Here is a 20,064-nt window from a genome sequence, read left to right on the forward strand (position 1 = left end):
AGAGGAGTGGTTGGGGAACTGAGGCAACAAGGTTGGGATGAGATGACACTTTCCATGTATACCTTTAATATCATTTTGACTTTGAACAAGATTAATACATTCCCAATTTTAAAAATACTTTTTCTTCTGGAAAGAAAAATACTTTTTCATACATACATATTCCAAAGATGAAAATAAATTATTTATTTGCTACATTTGTTCCTCTAAATTGCTCAAATTCAGAGTTAGTTGTCTTTTCTTTTTTTTTCTTTTTTGTAAACTATTTCCTTCTTTTTAGAGATTGCACCTTCCATTCAGATCATCCTACATGTTCCTAATGGCATCAAATATATACAAATGCACAAATGATTTGTCATTGAGTTCTGAACATGAGCAAGAGATACTTCTTCCCTAAGAAAAGACATATGCTAAATGTTTTGAGATACAACACTTAGTATTTATTTTGACACTGCCAACTTATGTTGCTGAAACACCTTCATATCTTCTAATGAATGTTTAATTCCATGGCTGCATCTCTGATGGGGCTCATGAGTCACTTAGAGCTCCATCTCGAATTGCCATTCAGAGTACCACTTTTCCATAGACATCTCACAAGCACTGTGTGTTCTGATTCAGTCTTTTGAAGGATATTTTGCTGTGTGATTTATAGCAACTCCCTGAGAATGATGCAAATTAATGGAGTTTCTCTAAAACAAAATTATTTTTTGCCAGTGGCAATGTTTCCATTTTTGTGGTTGGTTCATGGGGGTCTGACTTTCATTTGCTGCTTTGGCATATGCCACTTAGCAACACTTGATCTTCAGGGTAGGGCATATATGATCCATTTAATAACAAAGCTGGAAGGGAATTTGAAAGGTCTTAACAGTAATATCCCTTTACATGGTGCTTCCCCATAATTTTCCTCACCAAAGATGAATGTCCTTGTGCCACAGGAACTTTTATTTTTATTTAGAAGATGAAAAATTGAAGAACAGAGAAGATAAATGACCTGGAATTAGATAAATACTCCCAGAATTAGAATCTGACCTTGGGTTTGAGAGCCACTAGTCCACCAGACGCTACCCCAGCATATTTATTCTGAAAACACATCTGGCCTGGCAACTCTGCTCAGAGGATAAAGTGTACTCCTGATAAGTTTTTAAAGAAAGATTTGCATGTAGTAGGGAAAGAAGTGAAATAGCACTACTGGCTTGATGCAAGTAGTTAGTTCTTGCTACAAGTTTACCACAGAGTGTGGACATGGAGGTTGACAATCTTCCAAGGTGTACGTGACCAGGAGTTGAATGTGGCTGTATAAGAAACCAAGAATTTCCTTCTTTGCTCTATTTGCTGACATTTACTTACTGGAATTTGTATGACTTAAATATTAACAAGCATTAATTCACTTCATTATTTATTCTGAGCTTTCCTTTAGAGTATAAATATGTTTTGAAAAGCATGTATTTTTATTTTAACTCACATCTTTGGATGAGTCATGATTAATTTAAAGAGAGTTGTTTTTTTGTTTTCTTTCTATTTGGGGTAAATATTTGGTGTCTCTCAGTGACTTATAACATCTTTACAGTTAAATAGTATGGGAAAACAAAGCTATGTATCTTTGTACACAAGAGGAAACATCTGCAGGAATGTCCAAATGTTTTATGGGGGCCCACGGTTAACAAGGGGAAAAGGCACAGGGTAGCAGTACCAGAAGTGTGAAAGGAGTAGAGCGATGGTGTCAGGAGGCCAGTTTCTGGAAAGCTGTGCTGAGTTTCCATGCTTTAATGAATTTACAAATCACAGAGGGAAGCTTATAATGGTGGAAACATCACACGGAGTCACACGGAAAAGAATGTGTAGTGATTAGAAAACAGGACACTTGAGTTTTGGGTTTAGTTCTGCTCCTACTAGCAATGTGACCCTGGCATATCACTTAATATCTCTGAGATTCCTGTTCTGTATCTCTAAAGCAAATGAATGAGATTCACTCTTAATGTCCTTTTCAGCTCTTATATAGGAAAAAGCGAGCCTTTTCACATGGGGTTACATATCTGATACCGATTATAATTCAAAAAATGGCTTTTGAGATGCTGGGTAAATTAGCTAAGTTTTACAATAACACACTGAGGATGTAGTTAAGAACAGTTAAGAACTAGCAGACTAAGGTTCTAGGCCAGGTTTTGAAGCAGTCAGTGACTTTGAGCAAATTTATGCATTTCTCTAGGGATTAGGTTTATTTTTTTTCTATGTGCCAGTTGAGCTAGATGGTCCCTGAGTTTTCTTTTTTCTTTTTCTTTTTTTTTAAAGACTCTTGGATTGGTTGGATTCTTTTTTTTTTTTAATTTTTTATTTATTTATGTTAGTCACACAGAGAGAGAGAGAGGGAGGCAGAGACACAGGCAGAGGGAGAAGCAGGCTCCATGCACTGGGAGCCTGACGTGGGATTCGATCCCAGGTCTCCAGGATCGTGCCCTAGGCCAAAGGCAGGCGCTAAACCGCTGCGCCACCCAGGGATCCCTGGTCCCTGAGTTTTCTATCAGCAATAACATTCGTTATTCTCTTTGCCTTTCTCCAGTAAAATAACATAAGGAAATATAGTTTCAGTTTCCAAAAATTTCTAGAGGAGTTTTTACATGGATATACCAGAATGATTTAATATACAGGCACTTTCCATGGGAATTATTCTGAAAAAGACCTGTCCCTTTTGAATGATGATTTTTCAGACTTTATGAAAACTAAACATAAATAAAAACCTTAGGTAGTTATTAATTTTCTATAGACCTTCATCTATAAAGAGGAAGTGAAGTTTGGGGAAGAGTGGATGGTTGGGATAGGTACCTCATACCAATTGAACAAAATGGAGAACAAAGACAATTATTAAATATCACATACTTTTGACCAATATGACATGAATTGTGAGTGCCCTATTAAAGACAAAAACTTTTAACTGAACCATTTATATTTTCCTTTTTAATGTAAAGCACAAACTTGAAAGGGCTAGAAATACTTTATTTAATGAAACCATTCAAACAGATGAGTTTCGTCAATGTTTTTCAAGTGCTATCATCATTGTAACTTTAAGCAGATATACCTTTAACAATCATTATTAATGTTGTTTACATCTTAATTGTTTGTTTAAATTCCAGTTACAATAAATTGTCCTTTTTTACTTCTTATTGGTTTTTATAATGACAGTGAAAGAAACAATGATATAATGTAGAAAAGCACTCGGGAAAAATTAGTGCCGCATCCAAAAGTATTATTTCAGAAATTTATTTTGATGTCATATTTGTATTAAGATATATTATCATTGTCCACAGTACATCTGTGAGGTATCAGGTTGTTTGTCTTGATCCCTATTTCACACATAGGGAAACAATCATAGTACGTTTAGGAAATTTTCCAAGGCCACATGTTGTGTCAGGACAGCACTGGGAATAGAATTTATCTCTAATAATTTTCTTATGTAGTCCAGTGCTTAACATAGTGCCCTAGAAAGAGTAAGTAGAGTAAGTACTCAATAGCCATTGAATGAAAGAATGGATAAACCATTCTATGAAATCTAAACAATTGTCATATTTTCTCTCCATTCCCTTCTTCATTAAATTGGACAAGCTGTAGGAACAGTTGAGTAATAAAGTTTATCTACAGTCCTATCCAAAAGTTTCCATTGCTACATGAAAGGGGCTTTGCAAGATTATACCATGTGGTCAGTCCTGAAGGTACATACTCCAGGTCCCCCCAGAAGAGTGTCGTTAATCTTGGTTCATTAAAACATTGGCTTTTGTGGTGTGAGTTAGATCCACTAGCATGTGCCTGAGACCAACTCTTTTTGCCAAAGTCACTGAAAATCCATTATTGATACTGAATGTGTAACTGATGCCCTAGCCTAGTGATATTTTAGTAAAATAGTGACCTAACTAGAACTTAAAGAACTTACATAGTTACAGTCCTTGAAAATAAGTCACTTGGCTAGTATTGGCTCTGGCTACCCCACCAGAGAGTAATTAGAATGCCAAAAAAGGAGAACTTATCTCCTGAGCTTAGTTGTCATAAGTTGAGTTGCAACTGTAAACATGATAAAGGTCACAGTGGCATGACTTTTAATGTTGATAGAAAAATGTGGTAAAGAACACAAGTGTTCGTATCACTGGGAGACAAAAAGGTGACAAAACCATAATAGTCATTCTCAGTGATGCATTATCAAGTAAATTAAAGATAGTCATTTATTTCCTTGGCACTGATTACCACTTACTGCAAAAACAAGTAAGACATCTCATGAAGCATTTATGGTTAAAATGCATTTCTTCAATTTTGATGACATTAACTTCTATATTTATATATGTATTTTTTGAGAAAGTAAACATATTTAACTGCATAGGATAATCCTATTAAAGTGAAGTGAAATACGTTTGTGTCTGTCACCCATATTTAGTGACTGATCTAAAATTTCACCCAGGTGACATTTTTATTAGGGCATAGTCTGGAGAAATCTGAAAATACTACATCTCATTTGCTTTTATTTTTAAAAAAACACTTTCACCAGACCTGCCTAACTGGATGGTTTATTTCCACTGGAGACAATGTCCTAATTGTAATTCAAGATAAATCTTTGAAATAAGATTTATCAAATATCAAATATTTCTACTCCATCTTACCATGTCCAAAGTTCAGAGATATTTTGAATTCTATGTAAAAGAGCATCACAAGGAACTTACAGCCCTATTTGTGGCAACTATTACCCATTCTTAGAGCATTACCGTAACTAAAATAGGAAGAGACATAAATAAAATTAAACTATTAACATCATCTTAGTGGTCAGATTGCGTTCAAAGATCCACATGATAAAGAGCAGCTTTCGTATAAGCTCCTGCACTCTTGAACTGAAAGCATCTGTGTTGTCACTTAAAACCATATCGCACTGAAATCAGGAATTCCATTTTGTAATTGCATCAAGTATGTTTAAAAGATCATTAAGTAAACTTTAAATTAACTTGTGAGCAAACCTACAGTGGGTAGAAATAAAAAAAAAAATATAAGCATCCACACTAGCAACAAACACAAATAACAGATTTTTGAGTGCCAGATCTTTCAACGTGTTTGCTTATCATTCAAGAAGAGTAAAACAGTTTCAGAGATACTCCCCGGATTCATGATTTCAGTTGCCTATGTCACTGCAGACAAACAGAAGGTCCTATTTTCAAAGTCTTAAAGCACTTGGAAGGGCTGTGCGTAGGGGGTCTATTGTCCTTGTTGCTTCTGTCCTGGAGAACTTGGTTGGCCAGAGCTCTCTCCAGGACGGTATGCGGGAGTGACAGGAAACTGAAATCCGTAGCCATTGTATCCATCCAAGTAGACACACTGGAAGAAACTGATGGGGCCTAGGGAACAGAGCATGATAATCTGTTAAAACAAATAGAATGCGAGCAGGAACAAAGGTGAAACATAGCCTGATAGTACAATGTCGGTGAACATGGGATCTTCAGCCACAGAGACTTGACAATAACTAGCCAATGAATCAACCATATTGTGTCTTGGATTCCTCACATGTAAAGTCAAAACACTATAGCAAAAGCTTCCTAGAAGTGTTGTGGAAAGTAAATCAGTAAGTGTATGCAAAGCACTTGAAATCTTTCCTGGCACCTAATAAGCCCTTAATAAATGATAATAAAAATGATCTGACATAGAAAGTCAAAGCACCGACATTACAGGAATCTGTTGGTGTGCTCAGCACTCAGAAAACTGTTATGTGGTAACAGATGCTAAAACATGAGCTTATCAATATGCCAAGTAACTGATTTTTTTCTTTGAGTGTTTTAATAAAAGCACAGAGAGACTTGTGGTTCCTAGAGTTGAGGTTTTCCACATGCCTTTACTCTGGAGGCTCTCCTCAAATGGCACAGTTACTTTTTATGGCAATGCTTCCAGGTAGCAGCTCTGCTGGCGGAGCGGAAAGCAACACAGAAAGACCTTAAAGACAAGCAAGGGGTGTAGTGCAGCAGGTAGGAGCTTGCACTGCCGATGCCCCCCATGCTCCTGGTTGCAGCTTTGTTCAGAGATGGTGACTTTGGCTTCTTCAAACCATCACGGGCACCCACTGACTCTTCAGTGTTTTCCATTTCATTTATTTGCCATCTGTTAATGAGCCACTTTTTGCTGATGGCCAGGAAAGAGAAGGACCATTGAAGCGACTGCCATGTGGACTATGGTGAAGCTGGCCAAATCCATATGAGTCTAAGGGGCTTATGAAGTAGCATAAAAACAAAGCAAAGCAACAGAAGGAAGCAATGAGGGAAATTATGAACTTAGTTCTTTCTACTTCTTCTCATACAGAATCACTGTTCTTTTTTTTTTTTAAGATTTTTTATTTATTCATGAGAGACACAGAGAGAGAAACACAGAGAGAGGCAGAGACACAGGCAGAGGGAGAAGCAGCCTCCAAGAAAGGAGCCCAATGTGGGACTCCATCCTGGGTCTCTAGCATCAGGCCCTGGGACGAAGGCAGGCGCTAAAACACTGAGCCACCGGGGCTGCCCCAGGATCACTGTTCTTATTCTTCTTCTTGTTATTATTATTATTTTGTTCCAGCTTCAGAGAGAGGCAGTAACACAACCTGTCCCACCCCCAAGGTTGTTCGGTGCTACTAACGGGGATGGCAATAAAGCTGGCTGCATATAAGCAATGGCAGCACCAGTGCTAAAAGTGGAAGAGTCTGCTGAGGCAGGCTACCTTCTAGCTGAACTTACCACACATGGGCACAGTTCTGACACTTAATTGATGTCGATAGGGCTATTAATGAAAATATCATTACAGCTGCAAATTTTAGCTCTTATATAAAAGACTCAGGAATATCCGACTATAGAACCACTCCATAGTAAGATGAGAATAGGAAATATTGTTTTTATATAGTAAATCCCCCAATTGAACTTAAATATTTGGTAACTGTTTTACTAAAAATATTGAATTGATTTATTCATTCATTTATTTTTACTTAGACTTTTTATTTTGAGATTAGTCTAAAGTTGCACACAGTTGTAGGAAATGATACAGAGAGATTTCTGTATCTCCTTCACTGGGGTTTCCCCACAATGGTGACAACTTTGCAAAACTATAGTACAATATTCTAAACAGGAACTTGACATCGATGCAATCCACCTATCCTTCTGTGTGATTTTTTTTTATAATGTTTTTTGGGTTTTTAAAAAAGATATGTTTATTCATGAGAATAAAAAGATGTATTTATTTATTCATCTCTTAAATTATGTTTTAATATTAATTTATAGAATAAAAGGCTTCAGCTGTTTCTGTGACATAGCCACAAATTTTTACCAGTAGATGAACAATTAGGAAACTACTATTTAAATCAGAAATATACCCAGTTTGATTTTATAAGATTTTGTGATAATATTGAGAAGTATTAAGACTGCTTATTTCCCCATATTTGTCACAAGCTGATGGTATGGGTATGAAGGCTTCTAATGACTATCTCTCCTCTGGTGCAATGGCCCCAGCATCTAAGGCAGAGCTTGGAACATAGTAGGCACTTAATATTTGTTCAATGAATTAAGTATTAATGCAGAGTAGGAGGCATTTGCTATTATAGTACGCATTTTAGTAATTTCCTTCAGAAATGCATTAAAGAAACATTTAGAATTTGGAGAACATTATTGATGTCATTTCCTCAGATAAATGTGTATTCTTTACTTTAAAATCATGATGTGGGCAGCCCCAGTGGCCCAGCGGGTTAGTGCCGCCTTCGCCTTCAACCCGGGGTGTGATCCTGGAGACCCAGGATGGAATCCCATGTCAGGCTTCCTGCATGGAGCCTCCTTCTCCCTCTGCCTGTGTCTCTGCCTCTCTGTCTCTCTCTCTCTCTCTCTCTCTCTGTGAGTCTGTCATGAATAAATAAATTAAATCTTAAAAAAATAAAATAAAATAAAATCATGATGTGAGGGGCGCCTGGGTGGCTCAGTTGATTAAGTGTCTACCTTCAACTCCCATCATGATCCCAAGGGTCCTAAAATCCAACCTGCATAGGGCTCCCTGCTCAGTGGGGAGCCTATTTCGTCCTCTCCCTCTGGCCCTGCCTCTCCTAATGCCTGTGCTCTCTCTCCTTCTCAAGTAAAAAAAAAAAAACAAAAAACAAAAACAAAAAACCCATTATGTGAAACAAATCTCTGTCATACTTATTTCAAACATTGCTTCCTTTCGTCTGTCCAGCAATGACTTTAATGCAAATGTGGATGCAAAATGTATTGCTTCACCATTTGAAGAAAAATGTCTAATTTGGAAGTACCAGAATAATGAGAATCTTGGATATTGAATTTTGTAGCTGCACCTGAATGTTGATTGCATTTGAAATCAACAATCCCAAGGATTGAATATTGAGCCCCTGCCATATATCTAGAAAAACCAAAAAGAACTTTCAATCTTAGAAGTGAGTTTCTAAGCAATTGAATTGCTGAGTCCTAGAATTCTACATTTTTTTCATTTTCATATTAAAAAGTTTAGCATGTCACTTCAGCTGTCTTATTCTTATAGCAGGCAGTGACACACATTTAAGCACGGGTTCAGTGAGGGTGTTCAGGATCAGAGTTGTGCAGAATGGTTTGCAACAAATGCCACTTCAGTCATTACTTTTAATTCTTCCAAATACGTGCCTCTTGCCTGATGCAAAAAATGATGAACTTCTTTTAGAAATAGAAATGACCTACTTTAATGTTATTCTTCATGTCCAGGCTAGAAATCTTTTTCTTCTAATATGGTTCTTCTTAAGAGTCTTAAAGTGTCAATTTACACTTACCTTCTTAATATAGAATGACTTTATCATTTTAATGTAACAACGGACTTACTTTTTTGCCTCTTTGTGGAAGACACATCTTCAGCTTCTTCTAATGGATACAAAAATATGAAAGTAAATAATCTGTACATTCCCAGCTATCATACAAATATGGAGGGAGATGAAAATGTCTAAAGAGGTGCGCAGTATGAAAGAAACAAGAGTGAATGCTAGGTTCTTTTAATATATGCTAGGTTCTTATTCAGATTTTGCTCAATCTCTCACTATTTTAAAGGAGAGAAGAACCAGTTGAAGAAAAGAATGTGGCATTTGACAGGCAGTTGTTAAAACAAGAAAACTGGTCCTGATGTGTTGGATGTTAGTGGATGAGAACTAGATGACACACATTTTTTTCTTAGAAGAGGTCTTTGATGTTCAGAGTTGTAATATGGTAAGGGTAAGTTGGCTAAATGATGATATTTCAGTCAAAATCATTCTAAATTTTTTAGGAACTGCAGTTGTTTTTTTTTTTGTGACCACCATTGCCATGAAAGAATATCACAGAATGGTGTCCTGTATCCTTCCCTTTTCTCATCTGCTCAAGGGCTTCTCTGCTGTAGTGAATGGGCACCAGGCAGTTATCTAGTGATGGAGAAATTGAAGCTATCTATGTGAACCCTTTCTCCAAGTTAGAAGTTCTTGTCTGGTATTCATATTTGGGCTTTTGGGGGGGTTTCCTATAAAACTCTGAAATGTTAGAAAGATGTGAATGTGAGTGTGTGTGTGTGTGTGTGTGTGTCTTTCATCAAAAGTTAGGTTTTAGACTTCATCAAAATCTGAATGAGCTCAAGGACCTTTTTCTCAAAGTGTGATCCAAATACCAAGAGTTTCACTATTACCTGGAGACTGACATAAAGGTAGTTCTTAGGCTCCAACCCAGATTTATTCCATTTTAAGACTGTCAGAATATTTATGTATAAAATAGTTTGAGAAGCAAAGATCTAGAAGTTGAAAGCACATTAAGATTTGTTGTTTTTAATAATTCAAGTTTTAAAAAATATCTAAAAGTTCAGTATTCAAAACATATCTTAGGGAAAATGTAAATCATTTCATAAGACTCAGGTATCCATTCCCTTGTGTCTTTTCTCAAAGCACTACTTTCTACACTATTAATTAATTCTGGGCCCTGCTATAGTACTTATATTTTCATGGCAAGAACAACTTTTAGGAAAACTCTATTGCGTACAGGAAAGTTTAGAAGTAGAATGGAAAATATTTATTATATAATAAGCCAAACTATGGAGCCAGAAAACTCCTCAGAGGAAACACACACACTCACACACACACATCAAATTAGTTGAAACCCTTACAATACAGATAAGGAAATTTGGTCCCGAAAATACTTGCTCAAGATTATGCATCTGGTTGTGGCATATTTTTCTGAGGTTTGTCTTTCCATCCTCCTTCCATTCCTTTTTCCCTTCCTTCCTCTATGTAATTTCTGTCAGTATAGGCAAATTATTTCAAATATTCTTAATAAAAATATGCCAGGAGTGCCTGCGTGGCTCAGTCTGCCTTTGGCTTAGGTCCTGATCTCAGGGCCTGGGATCGAGCCTCGAGTCTGCTTCTCCCTCTCCTCCTACCCCTCCCCCTACCCCACTCATGCTCTCTCTCTCTCAGATAAATAAATAGCATCTTTAAAAAATATATCAATTTCATCTTTGAACACTTAATGTGGTTCTCTTCCTGTCAAATAGCATCCCCACAATTCTTGGTGAAATGATAATTTTTAAATATTGTTCTTGTAAGTAGTTTGGACAATAAATGCATCTAATAATTTCTTTTATTTTTTTTAAAGATTTTATTTATTTATTCATGAGAGACACAGAGAGAGGCAGAGACACAGGCAGAGGGAGAAGCAGGCTCTCTGCGGGGAGCCTGATGCGTAACTTGATCCCAGGACCCCAGGATCATGCCCTGAGCAAAGGCAGATGCTCAACCACTGAGCCACCCAGATGCCCCTAATAATTACTTTTAAATAAACCAGTGTCCATCCAACTAGTGCCTTCAATATGTGCAGATATTCACATATATCTATTTTTCCAAATACTGCCAAAAAGCTATTTGTTTAAAAAAATAGGCCTACCATCTAACCATTACTTAGGAAAAGCTGAGAACTAGATCAAGAATAGCTTAATAAAACAGACAAAACATTACAACCTTAAGAGAAAACTTATAAATACATTGACAATCACAAACTCACCTTTAGCTTTCTTTGAAGCTGATACATCTTCCAAATCTTCTCCTAGAGAGTAAAGAAAGGACACATCAACCCACAGTCTATTTTCCAGATTTCCCAAAGAGGAAATTTTGTATTTAAAGATTTTTGAGTCACAGGATGTCTTACTCTATGAACTCAGCATCTAGTGTCCCTATGAATAGGAACTTCCTGACAAACAAGACAACTTCTCTGATGTGGGGAAAAGGTGGGGAGGAGATGTATTCCATGCCAGGCTGTGATCAGCAGGCTGGCAAAGGCTGGCTACGGAAAGAAGGGCTGACCAACAGTGCCTCTCCCAAATTTGCTTTTCTTTCCTTCCCAAACCACCAGCATCCCTGGGATTTAGGAAGTTTGAGGTAAATAGCTTCACATCCACAAGGTGGATTCTGAGAAAAATATCCACCCACATATTTTATTAGCAGACTGATTAGATTTTTGTCTTCTGACGATTGTAGAGGCAATTAAAAGTCATTAAAAGTTGAACCAAAGCTCAAATACATAAACAATGATTCTAATGGTACATTATGTAAATTTCTTGGTGTTTTGTGTACAGGCACATATGGAATAATGTGGAAGAAATTTTAAGTCTGAGATAATTTTAACACAATATAATTAAATGATCTTTAAATATTCACATCAACTTTTTAGCATTCATAATGATCTGAAAGAGGGTTGGTTTTCTATCATTTATTCAGATTTTGCATACCAGCTGCTCACTAATAAATAGAAAAGGGGTAAAATAGGTCAGCATGCAGATTTTCTCTAATAAAAAAGAAACGTGACCTTTAGGAAGAGATGCTATTATAAAAAAGAACAAAATGGGGAAAAGAAATAAAATTGCTAGCATTTCTTTTCCAGTGAATACTTAAAAACTATTTATTTAAAATAGTATTTTTTAATTAACAACCTTGGGAAAAAAGTCACATCAGGATTCCAAAGTAAAGACAGAGACCCCAAAAGAGCTAGCTTTCTTTCTTTCTTTCTTTCTTTCTTTCTTTCTTTCTTTCTTTCTTTCTTTTTTTTTTTCTTGTCAGGATAGAGCAGAGTTTAAATCAGGCAAGAACCACTCCAGCTCTGTCCACAGCTTACTCTCTACAGCTGGATCTTAGGTATGGTGGTTAAAAACTGGCTTCACTTCATTCAAGGTCCTAGTTCAGAGCATTTATGATTTCCTCAATTTGAGCATCCTTTACTCCTGCCCTTGGCAGTGTCACTTAAATGTGGACTGGAGCATCCACTTGGTCCAGAGCAGTGAATTATTAAAATTTCAACCTGATAAATTTAGAGGTATTGAAATATAGGGGTGCCTGGGTGGCTCAGTCAGTTGTCTGCCTTTGGCTCAGGTCATAATCCCAGGGTCTTGGGATCAAGCCCCAGGTCAGGCTCCCTGCTCAGTGGGGAGTCTGCTTCTCCATCTCCCTCTGCCCCTTCTCCCTGCTGTGCTTGCTCTCTCTTTCAAATAAATAAAAACTTAAGAAATAAATAAGGCAGCTAAAAAAGGGAACTATTTAAATATAAGTTTAACTCAAATACTGAATTAAATAACCATGGTCTTAAACTACTCAGCAGTTATGAATAAAGAAAAGGTATAAATGAGTATATGATAATTTAAAATAGTAACTATATTTTTAAAATGAGGTTAGAGTTTTTGGAAGAATCAAATAATAGTTTTATTTTCATTGTGTAGCAAGAATCTGCTAATATCTATGGATGACGTTTATAAAAATAAAATAATGCCAGGTTCTTGTACACAAGAAATATAGATTTTATTTTTGTAGATTATAGCACATTTAGAACATTAGAACACTTATTCTTTCGATCCACTTTTATCCTTGGGGAAAGAAATATGGGTAGAATAAAAACCTAGGCTTCTTCTCTTTTCCAAATTCTGTATTCTGAGCCAGCATAACGTAGATACAAGTGATAAAAGCTGGTAAGAAACGAGTCACATGTCAATCGCTCCGGCTCATGGAAGGCACAAGAAGGGCAACTACAAGCCTAGGGCAGTTGCTATAGAGATGCAGTCTCTGTGCAAGCAGCTTAATGGCAACAAAAATTTACTGAACTAGGAATAACGAATGTACTGCGACTGTCACTGCTCAGAATACAAAGAAACAGCATATTTACAGTCCATTTACTTTTATAACTTGAGCATTGATTACGTGAGTGGTGGTTTTGATAAAACAAATACTTGACTCTCTAAAAAGGTATAGTCATTACCATAAAAGATGTATCAACATGTGCCGATGGAATTTTAAGGAGTAATTTCCTTGGAGGAGGGGAGGGACAGTCAGGAAAATAGTTTATGAAGGAAGTCTAATTTATTTTTTATTTTTATTTTTTTCCTTGGAAGGTTTACCTGAGGAAATATTCTTTAGGTGAGATGTGGAAAAAGTCAAGAAATATTGATGTACAACAGCTATACCCAAGTTTGGTATCAAATAGAGATGGTTCAATTTTTTGTTAAGTTTGCACAAGAATAAGGAATGTGATATTTTTCCTTTTGTCAGTTTTTAGGGTCCTATCAGTGCAGATACCCCACTTTAGTTGAAGGATAAACAGTTCAAGCTGCTAAAGTGAATAATTTGGTATGTGTTGCCTTAGAGGCAGGCCTGAGCTGGACAGCACAGCCTCTAAGCCAAATTCCTAAGCTTGAGGACAAGGACTGGGAAGCAGAATCAGATAACGAGTTAGGGGCCTCGGGATTCTGTGATGAGCTGAGTGTACCTGTATCTTATTTGTGAACGGGAAAGGAAGGAAGAATTATTCAAAACTTACCACTGAAACTTCACAGCTATTAGAACATTGATTTTTTAAAAAATAATTTTTATAACTTGTACAGTTTTAGAGCACGAGTTTTATTTTTTCACATATCCCTTAATAAATGGTACCTTTTCATTAAAAAAAAAAAAAAAAAAAAGGAAGCCTAATTTAAAATGGGTCCCCTAGGGCAGCCCAGGTGGCTCAGCTGTTTAGCTAGTGCTGCCTTTGGCCCAGGGCCTGATCCTGAAGATCTGGGATCAAGTCTCACATCAGGCTCCCTACATGGAGCCTGCTTCTCCCTCTGCCCATGTCTCTGCCTCTGTGTGTGTGTGTGTGTGTGTGTGTGTGTGTGTGTCATGAATAAATAAACAAAATCTTTTAAAAAATGGGTCCCCTCATACAGAGGGGATTTTGACTGAGGGAGATGGCCAATTTGCAGCGAAGGCAACCATCAGAAGACTAGAAGAAGACAGCAAAGCACAGAATATATTCAAGGATCACAGGGAATGTTGAGGTTAGAAAGATTATCATGTGGAAAGACAGATGTCAGGCTGAGTAGTCTCTACTTAGTTGTCATAGCCAGTGAAGGTTGTTCAAGAGGGAAATCATATGTTAATGTACTTTGTAAAAATAACAAGACTAGAATATGAGAGAAGGGATTCAGAAAAAGAAATTGGGAATGTATTTTAATCGTCGACATAGAAACAATGATTTCTGCGGCTGCAGGGGTTGAGTGTAAATGAAGCTTTGTAGGTTGAGTGAAGTGGGATTGAATACATATGAATGCAGGCCATTGGTGTAACAAGGGATAGCCTAATGCGTTGAGTTTGGAGGAAGATAGTGATGCCATTCTCAGCAACAAGGAAATCTCAGGAGGCACTCATTAGCTTGGGGTTATGAAAAGTTTAGTTTCCTAGTTCAGTTGTGGTGTTGGCGGTCATAAAGTTGCAAGTGTCTAATAGGAAGAAAGACAGAAGGCAGGATATCTGGAAAAGTTTAGAAGTGGCAGGCATTGAGTTAATAGGCAAAACTGAGTGAGTTGACAGGTCACTTTTAATGATAGTTAATATGTCTTTATACCATCTGCTGTGCCTTATTATTTCATATGTTTTAGCACATTCAATTCTGACGAGCCCTCTGTGAGGTGAGTGTTCTTATTTTAAATCTCCTATACAGATGGGGCAGAGAGGGGTTAAGTGCTGCCCAAGGTCACAGAGTGACTTAAGTGGAAGGACTGGACTGGAGATCCCAATCTACCTGGATTAGAGTCACTTGAATGAGCATTTATATTTATTGCACAGATAGTATACCTGTTATGTGGCAGCCACTGTTCTAAGCACTTTATAAATAATAAAATATTTCACTTCCTCTGGAAATTTGGGAAGAGGATCCTATTACTATTCCCATTTTGTAGGTAGGACAAATGGCTAGAGACTCAAGGTCTGGGAGAAAGATCTGGGGAAAACTGGGATTCAGACTCAGGCCTTCTGGTTCTGGAGATTGTGTTACCAATCATTGTGCCATTCCACCTCTTGAGGATGGCCTCCTAGACCCAGTTCTCTCTCATCCTAGAACCTATGAATTATATTACTGGCTGCATGAATCATGAACTTGTGCAGAGCAGGGATGAAGGAATGTCTCTCTTCCAACAATCCATTCTTTTTCAGAGGGTATAATAGAAGAGTTACTTGGCTGTATTTGAAAATGATAATGACAATGAAGAGGAAAATATATCTGTTCTGTGTGCTTAACCACTGTAATTTAGACAATCATATTCCAAACAATTAAGAATGATAATATTATCCTGACTTTCAATTTGTAGACTCCATCCTTTATGTATATAGAAACTTAGATTTGAAAAAAAAGAAAGAAACTTAGATTCTGAAGGAATCACAAGTGTTAATGAACCCATCCTCTAATCAAATTCAGACATCTCTACTATAACAGAGTCAAGAACACATGGGAGGATTTGTCTGTGTGGCTACCGTTTCAATCTTTTAAACATTTTGACGTCAAAGTCTGTTTTTTGTATAACTCTTTTATACTTATTGAATTAAGGCTACAGACACAGGGGTTCTTAGAGAACTATTAGTTTATGAAAACAATAAAATGATGATGATAGAAAGGTCTAAATTTTGTATTTTCAAGTAGTGCATGGATCTTCTCATTAACTAAAAGAATTTCTTCTTTGTCTCAATTTCACAATCTGCCTCATTTCACATAAGTGTCTGTTCCAATACTTAACTATATGTATATAAATTTATAAACAGGTAAATTTATAATATATAGGTGTGTGTGTGTGTGTGTGTTATTTTGTAATTGAATGTAATGCACTGAAAAAAATCAGAAATTCTCTCTGCCCTTTGTATGAAAGTATTTGCTGAGCTCCCAGCCTGATCTCTAGTCATGGATCAAAAAGAGAGAACAGGATGGGATTTTACAAAAGTTCAGGAGGTAAGTCTTTGCAGGGAGTCAAAGGTAGCCTTGGTTCTACGAGGCTGAAAACAGATATAACTTCAACAGCTAATATGTTGGCATTAAGGAGACTGTGAGTGTATGTACATATATGTGTGTATGTGTGTTTGTATAACATACAAATATACATGATATATATATATTTATATAACATTAATATTAACACTAATTAAAATTTGGAGGGGAATTCTAAGAACATTAAAAAATGTGGAGTCTAGTCTTAGGTCACTGATAGATATGGCGTATAATTACATGTATTTTTAAACACATGGACTTGATATATGAATTAGCAAATTTTATACTAAAAATTATATATTTATCATTCTCAACAAGCAATCTTATCTTGATTCTATTTCTTATTCTCCATAATGGCAGTTCTCAAACTTTTGGTTACAGAAACCCTTTGCAATCTTAAAAAAATTAAGGCCCTCAAAGAACATTTGTTTATATGGATTATGTCTACTGATAATTAATGTAATAGAAATTAAAATAGCCATTTTTTTTTTTTTGTAAACACAAGGATTCACAAGCAAACCATTCCTTCATATAAGAGTGATGATGTTCTTACATGCCATTTGGAGAATTCCACTGTATACGTCTGAGAAAAATGAGACTGACAAAGGTAAGTAATGGCTGAGTATTAATATGTAAAATGTTTCAGATCACCTAAAAGGATTTTGGAGTTCTTAGAGATCCACAGACTATTACATTGAGAAGTATTACTCTAGATAAAGAATTCTATCTCTATGAAACAACCAACATGTTACCAAAGGAAACAATTAAACATAAATCTGTCAAAAGGAAAGATAATTATTTAAAAAATAAGTTCATAGCCATGTAAATCAATAACAGTGCAAAGTATTTGAGAAAACAAGAAAGTGAATGTTACCTTTTGAAGGCAAAAAAAAAACCCCTGTCTTATTTCTCTGACACAGAAACAAGTAAAATAATGTCAGATATAAGCAGGACACAGACAAAGCAAAGCTAGATTCTTTAAAATAAGAATTGTTACAAAGGAAATACTCGTTGTAAATCCACCTACCTTTTTATTTTATGGAAAAATTATCACAACAATAGCAACCATTTGCCAATTAACTAATGCTAGTTTTGCATTAAAAGAAATATTTTACACTAATTTGAAATTACAATAAATGTAAACATTTTAGATTTAGGGTTAGATATCAACTTCTTGTTTGTTTTTTTCCTTGCTTTCTCTCTTTTTCTCTCTCTTCTTTTTTCTATATTAAAAGCATCCCCCCTAAATTTGGATAACTGGAATTAATTTAACATCATTATCACACACAGTCATATTAACTCATTAGAAACATATTTACAGTGGTTTTTAAAGGTTGTTGGAATCTCAGATTGTTCTTTATATAAAGGGTATGATTCATCATTCATATTTTATGATGTATCTTATATGTTTATAATATAAAAATATCTGAAATTGAATCAGTAATCAAAAAACTCCCAATAACCAATAGTCCAAGACCAAACAGCTTCACAGGTGAATTCTACCAAACATTTTTAAAAAGAGTTAATACCTAATATTCTTGAACTATTCCAAAAACATAGAAAAGAAAATTTCCAAATTCATTTTATGAAGCCGGTATTACCCTGATACTATCACCAGTTAAAGACACCACAAAATAAAGAGAACTACAGACCAATACTAATCTAATGCAAAAATCCTCAACAAAATACTAGCAAACAAACAAACAATACTAGCAAACCGAATCCAACAATTCATTAAAAATTTTTTTCACCACAATCAAGGTGGGGTTTATTCCCAGAAACTCAAGGATGGTTCAATATTCACAAATCAGTCAACTTGATACACCACATCAATAAGAGCAAAGATAAAAATCATATGATCAGGCAGCCTGGGTGGCTCAGCGGTTTAGCACTGCCATCAGCCCAGGGCCTTATCCTGGAGACCCAGGATTGAGTCCCACGTCGGGCTCCCTGCATGGAGCCTGCTTCTCCCTCTGCCTGTGTCTCTGCCTCTCTCTCTCTCTCTCTCTCTCTCTGTGTCTCTCATGAATAAATAAATAAAATCTTAAAAAAAAAAAAAAAAAACCCACCCATGTGATCTTTTCAATAGATGCAGCATTATTTACAATAACTAAATTATGGAAGCAGCCCAAGTGACTATTGATAGATGAATGGATAAAGAAAAGGTGGTATACATATATATGTAATGGAATGTTATTCAGCCATAAAAAGGAATGAAACCTTGCTATTTACAACAGCACGGATAAAGCTAGAGAATATGATGCTAAATGAAATGTCAGAGAAAGACAAATACCAAGTGGTTTCAAAACAAATGAAACAAAAGGAATGAGCAAGAGAGAAAGAAAGTTAAGAAACAAAACAAATGAGCAAAAGGGAACAAAAAAAGAGAAAGAGACAAACTGAGAAATGGACTCTTAACTATAGAGAACAAACTGCTGGTTACCAGAGAGGAGATTGAGGGATGGGTGAAAGAAGGGATGGGAATTAAGAGTACACTTATCATGATGAGAGGTGCCTGGGTGACTCATTCAGTTAAGCATCCGACTCTTGGTTTTGGCTCAGGTCATTATCTCAGAGTCCTGAGATCAAGCCCCAAGTCCAGCTCCATGCTCAGTGGGGAATCTGCCTGACGATTCTCTCCCTCTGCCTCTCTGTCTACTCACAGGAGCTCTTCCATTCTTTCTCTCTCTCTCAGATAAATACATAAATCTTAAAAAAAAAAAAAAAAAAAAAAAGAGTGCACTTATCATGATGAGCACTGAATAATGTATCAAATTGTTGAATCAACATATGGTACACCTGAAACTAATATCACCCTTTATGTTAAAAATTCAAAACTTAAAAAAAAAAGGCCCAAAATAACAAACATTTTCTAGGGGAATTAAAGTAAATAAGAGCAATGTATGTAACAGCAAAATTCTTTGAAAGAACGCTAATCTATAATTGAAAATAGCACAGAAAAAAAATACTGAATAAAGAAAAAATAATATAAAAATGTCAAAATTAAGGCAGACTTTAAAAACGATCAGTTTAATTTTCCAAAGTGAATATTACCTTAAAGTTTTCTTGCAATTTATTCATTTAGAAAATAGTTACTCTTTCAGCAACAATAATAGTAGCTACAATGAGCTTTTTTTTTCTGTGCAGGTGCTCCACTAGGTACTTTACATATGTTTTCACTTAAGTCTTACAATTCACTAAGAAACAGGTGGAACATCCTCATTTTACAAGAGAACAGGGGATTTAAACCGTGTTAAGCAATGCATTTTTAAAGTATTAAAAGGAGGTATAAAGCTAATTTTCTAGAACTTCTAGACACTCTTTCAACTAAACTTTCTTATGTCTATTTTCAGAGCACTTTGCCATGTTCTTTGGAAGAACCAAAAGAAAATGCAAAAGAAGTAATTTGTAGTCATAGAGAAAATGGACCAGTATCCAAACAAATAAAAGATACTATGAGTTGCAATGTAGTATACGACAATCGTCAAAATAAGTGTAAGGTGTTTTCAGTGGTGGTATGGTCACTTCCTCAAACGGAGATCAAAGAAATTTTCTGGAAGCTATCCTATGGGAGATGGACCTTGGAGAGTCATGATGAACTGGAGATGGGCTGTGAAGGATCATATGGCTGGAAATGGGAAGAAAAATCCAAGAAAAAAGAATGACAGGGTCAAAGGATGGAGGAAAGTAAGAAACATGAAACTTGAATTGGTTTGTTATCTCCTATTAGTATAAACAATGGTTATAGAAAAAGGATTTAAAATGTAGTTTA

At 35.9% G+C, this 20,064-nt stretch overlaps 1 protein-coding gene across 18 annotated transcripts in view; it reads right to left on the bottom strand.

Annotated features, from left to right (window-relative positions):
* Positions 1-2,967: 2,967 nt before the first annotated feature.
* TRDN (triadin) overlaps positions 2,968-20,064 on the bottom strand; it is a 362,263-nt gene continuing 345,166 nt past the window's right edge. For all 18 annotated transcript variants that reach the window (XM_072832697.1, XM_072832631.1, XM_072832729.1 and 15 more), the window contains 3 exons: positions 11,022-11,063; positions 8,832-8,870; positions 2,968-5,360 (listed from right to left, as the gene is read on the bottom strand). In XM_072832697.1, coding sequence (XP_072688798.1) covers positions 5,221-5,360; positions 8,832-8,870; positions 11,022-11,063 — 221 coding nt within the window. In that variant the 3' untranslated portion in view covers positions 2,968-5,220. The remainder of the gene's footprint in view (positions 5,361-8,831; positions 8,871-11,021; positions 11,064-20,064) is intronic.

The sequence above is a fragment of the Canis lupus genome, chromosome 1, assembly GCF_048164855.1.
Source record: "Canis lupus baileyi chromosome 1, mCanLup2.hap1, whole genome shotgun sequence".
NCBI classification, from domain to species: Eukaryota; Metazoa; Chordata; class Mammalia; order Carnivora; family Canidae; genus Canis; species Canis lupus.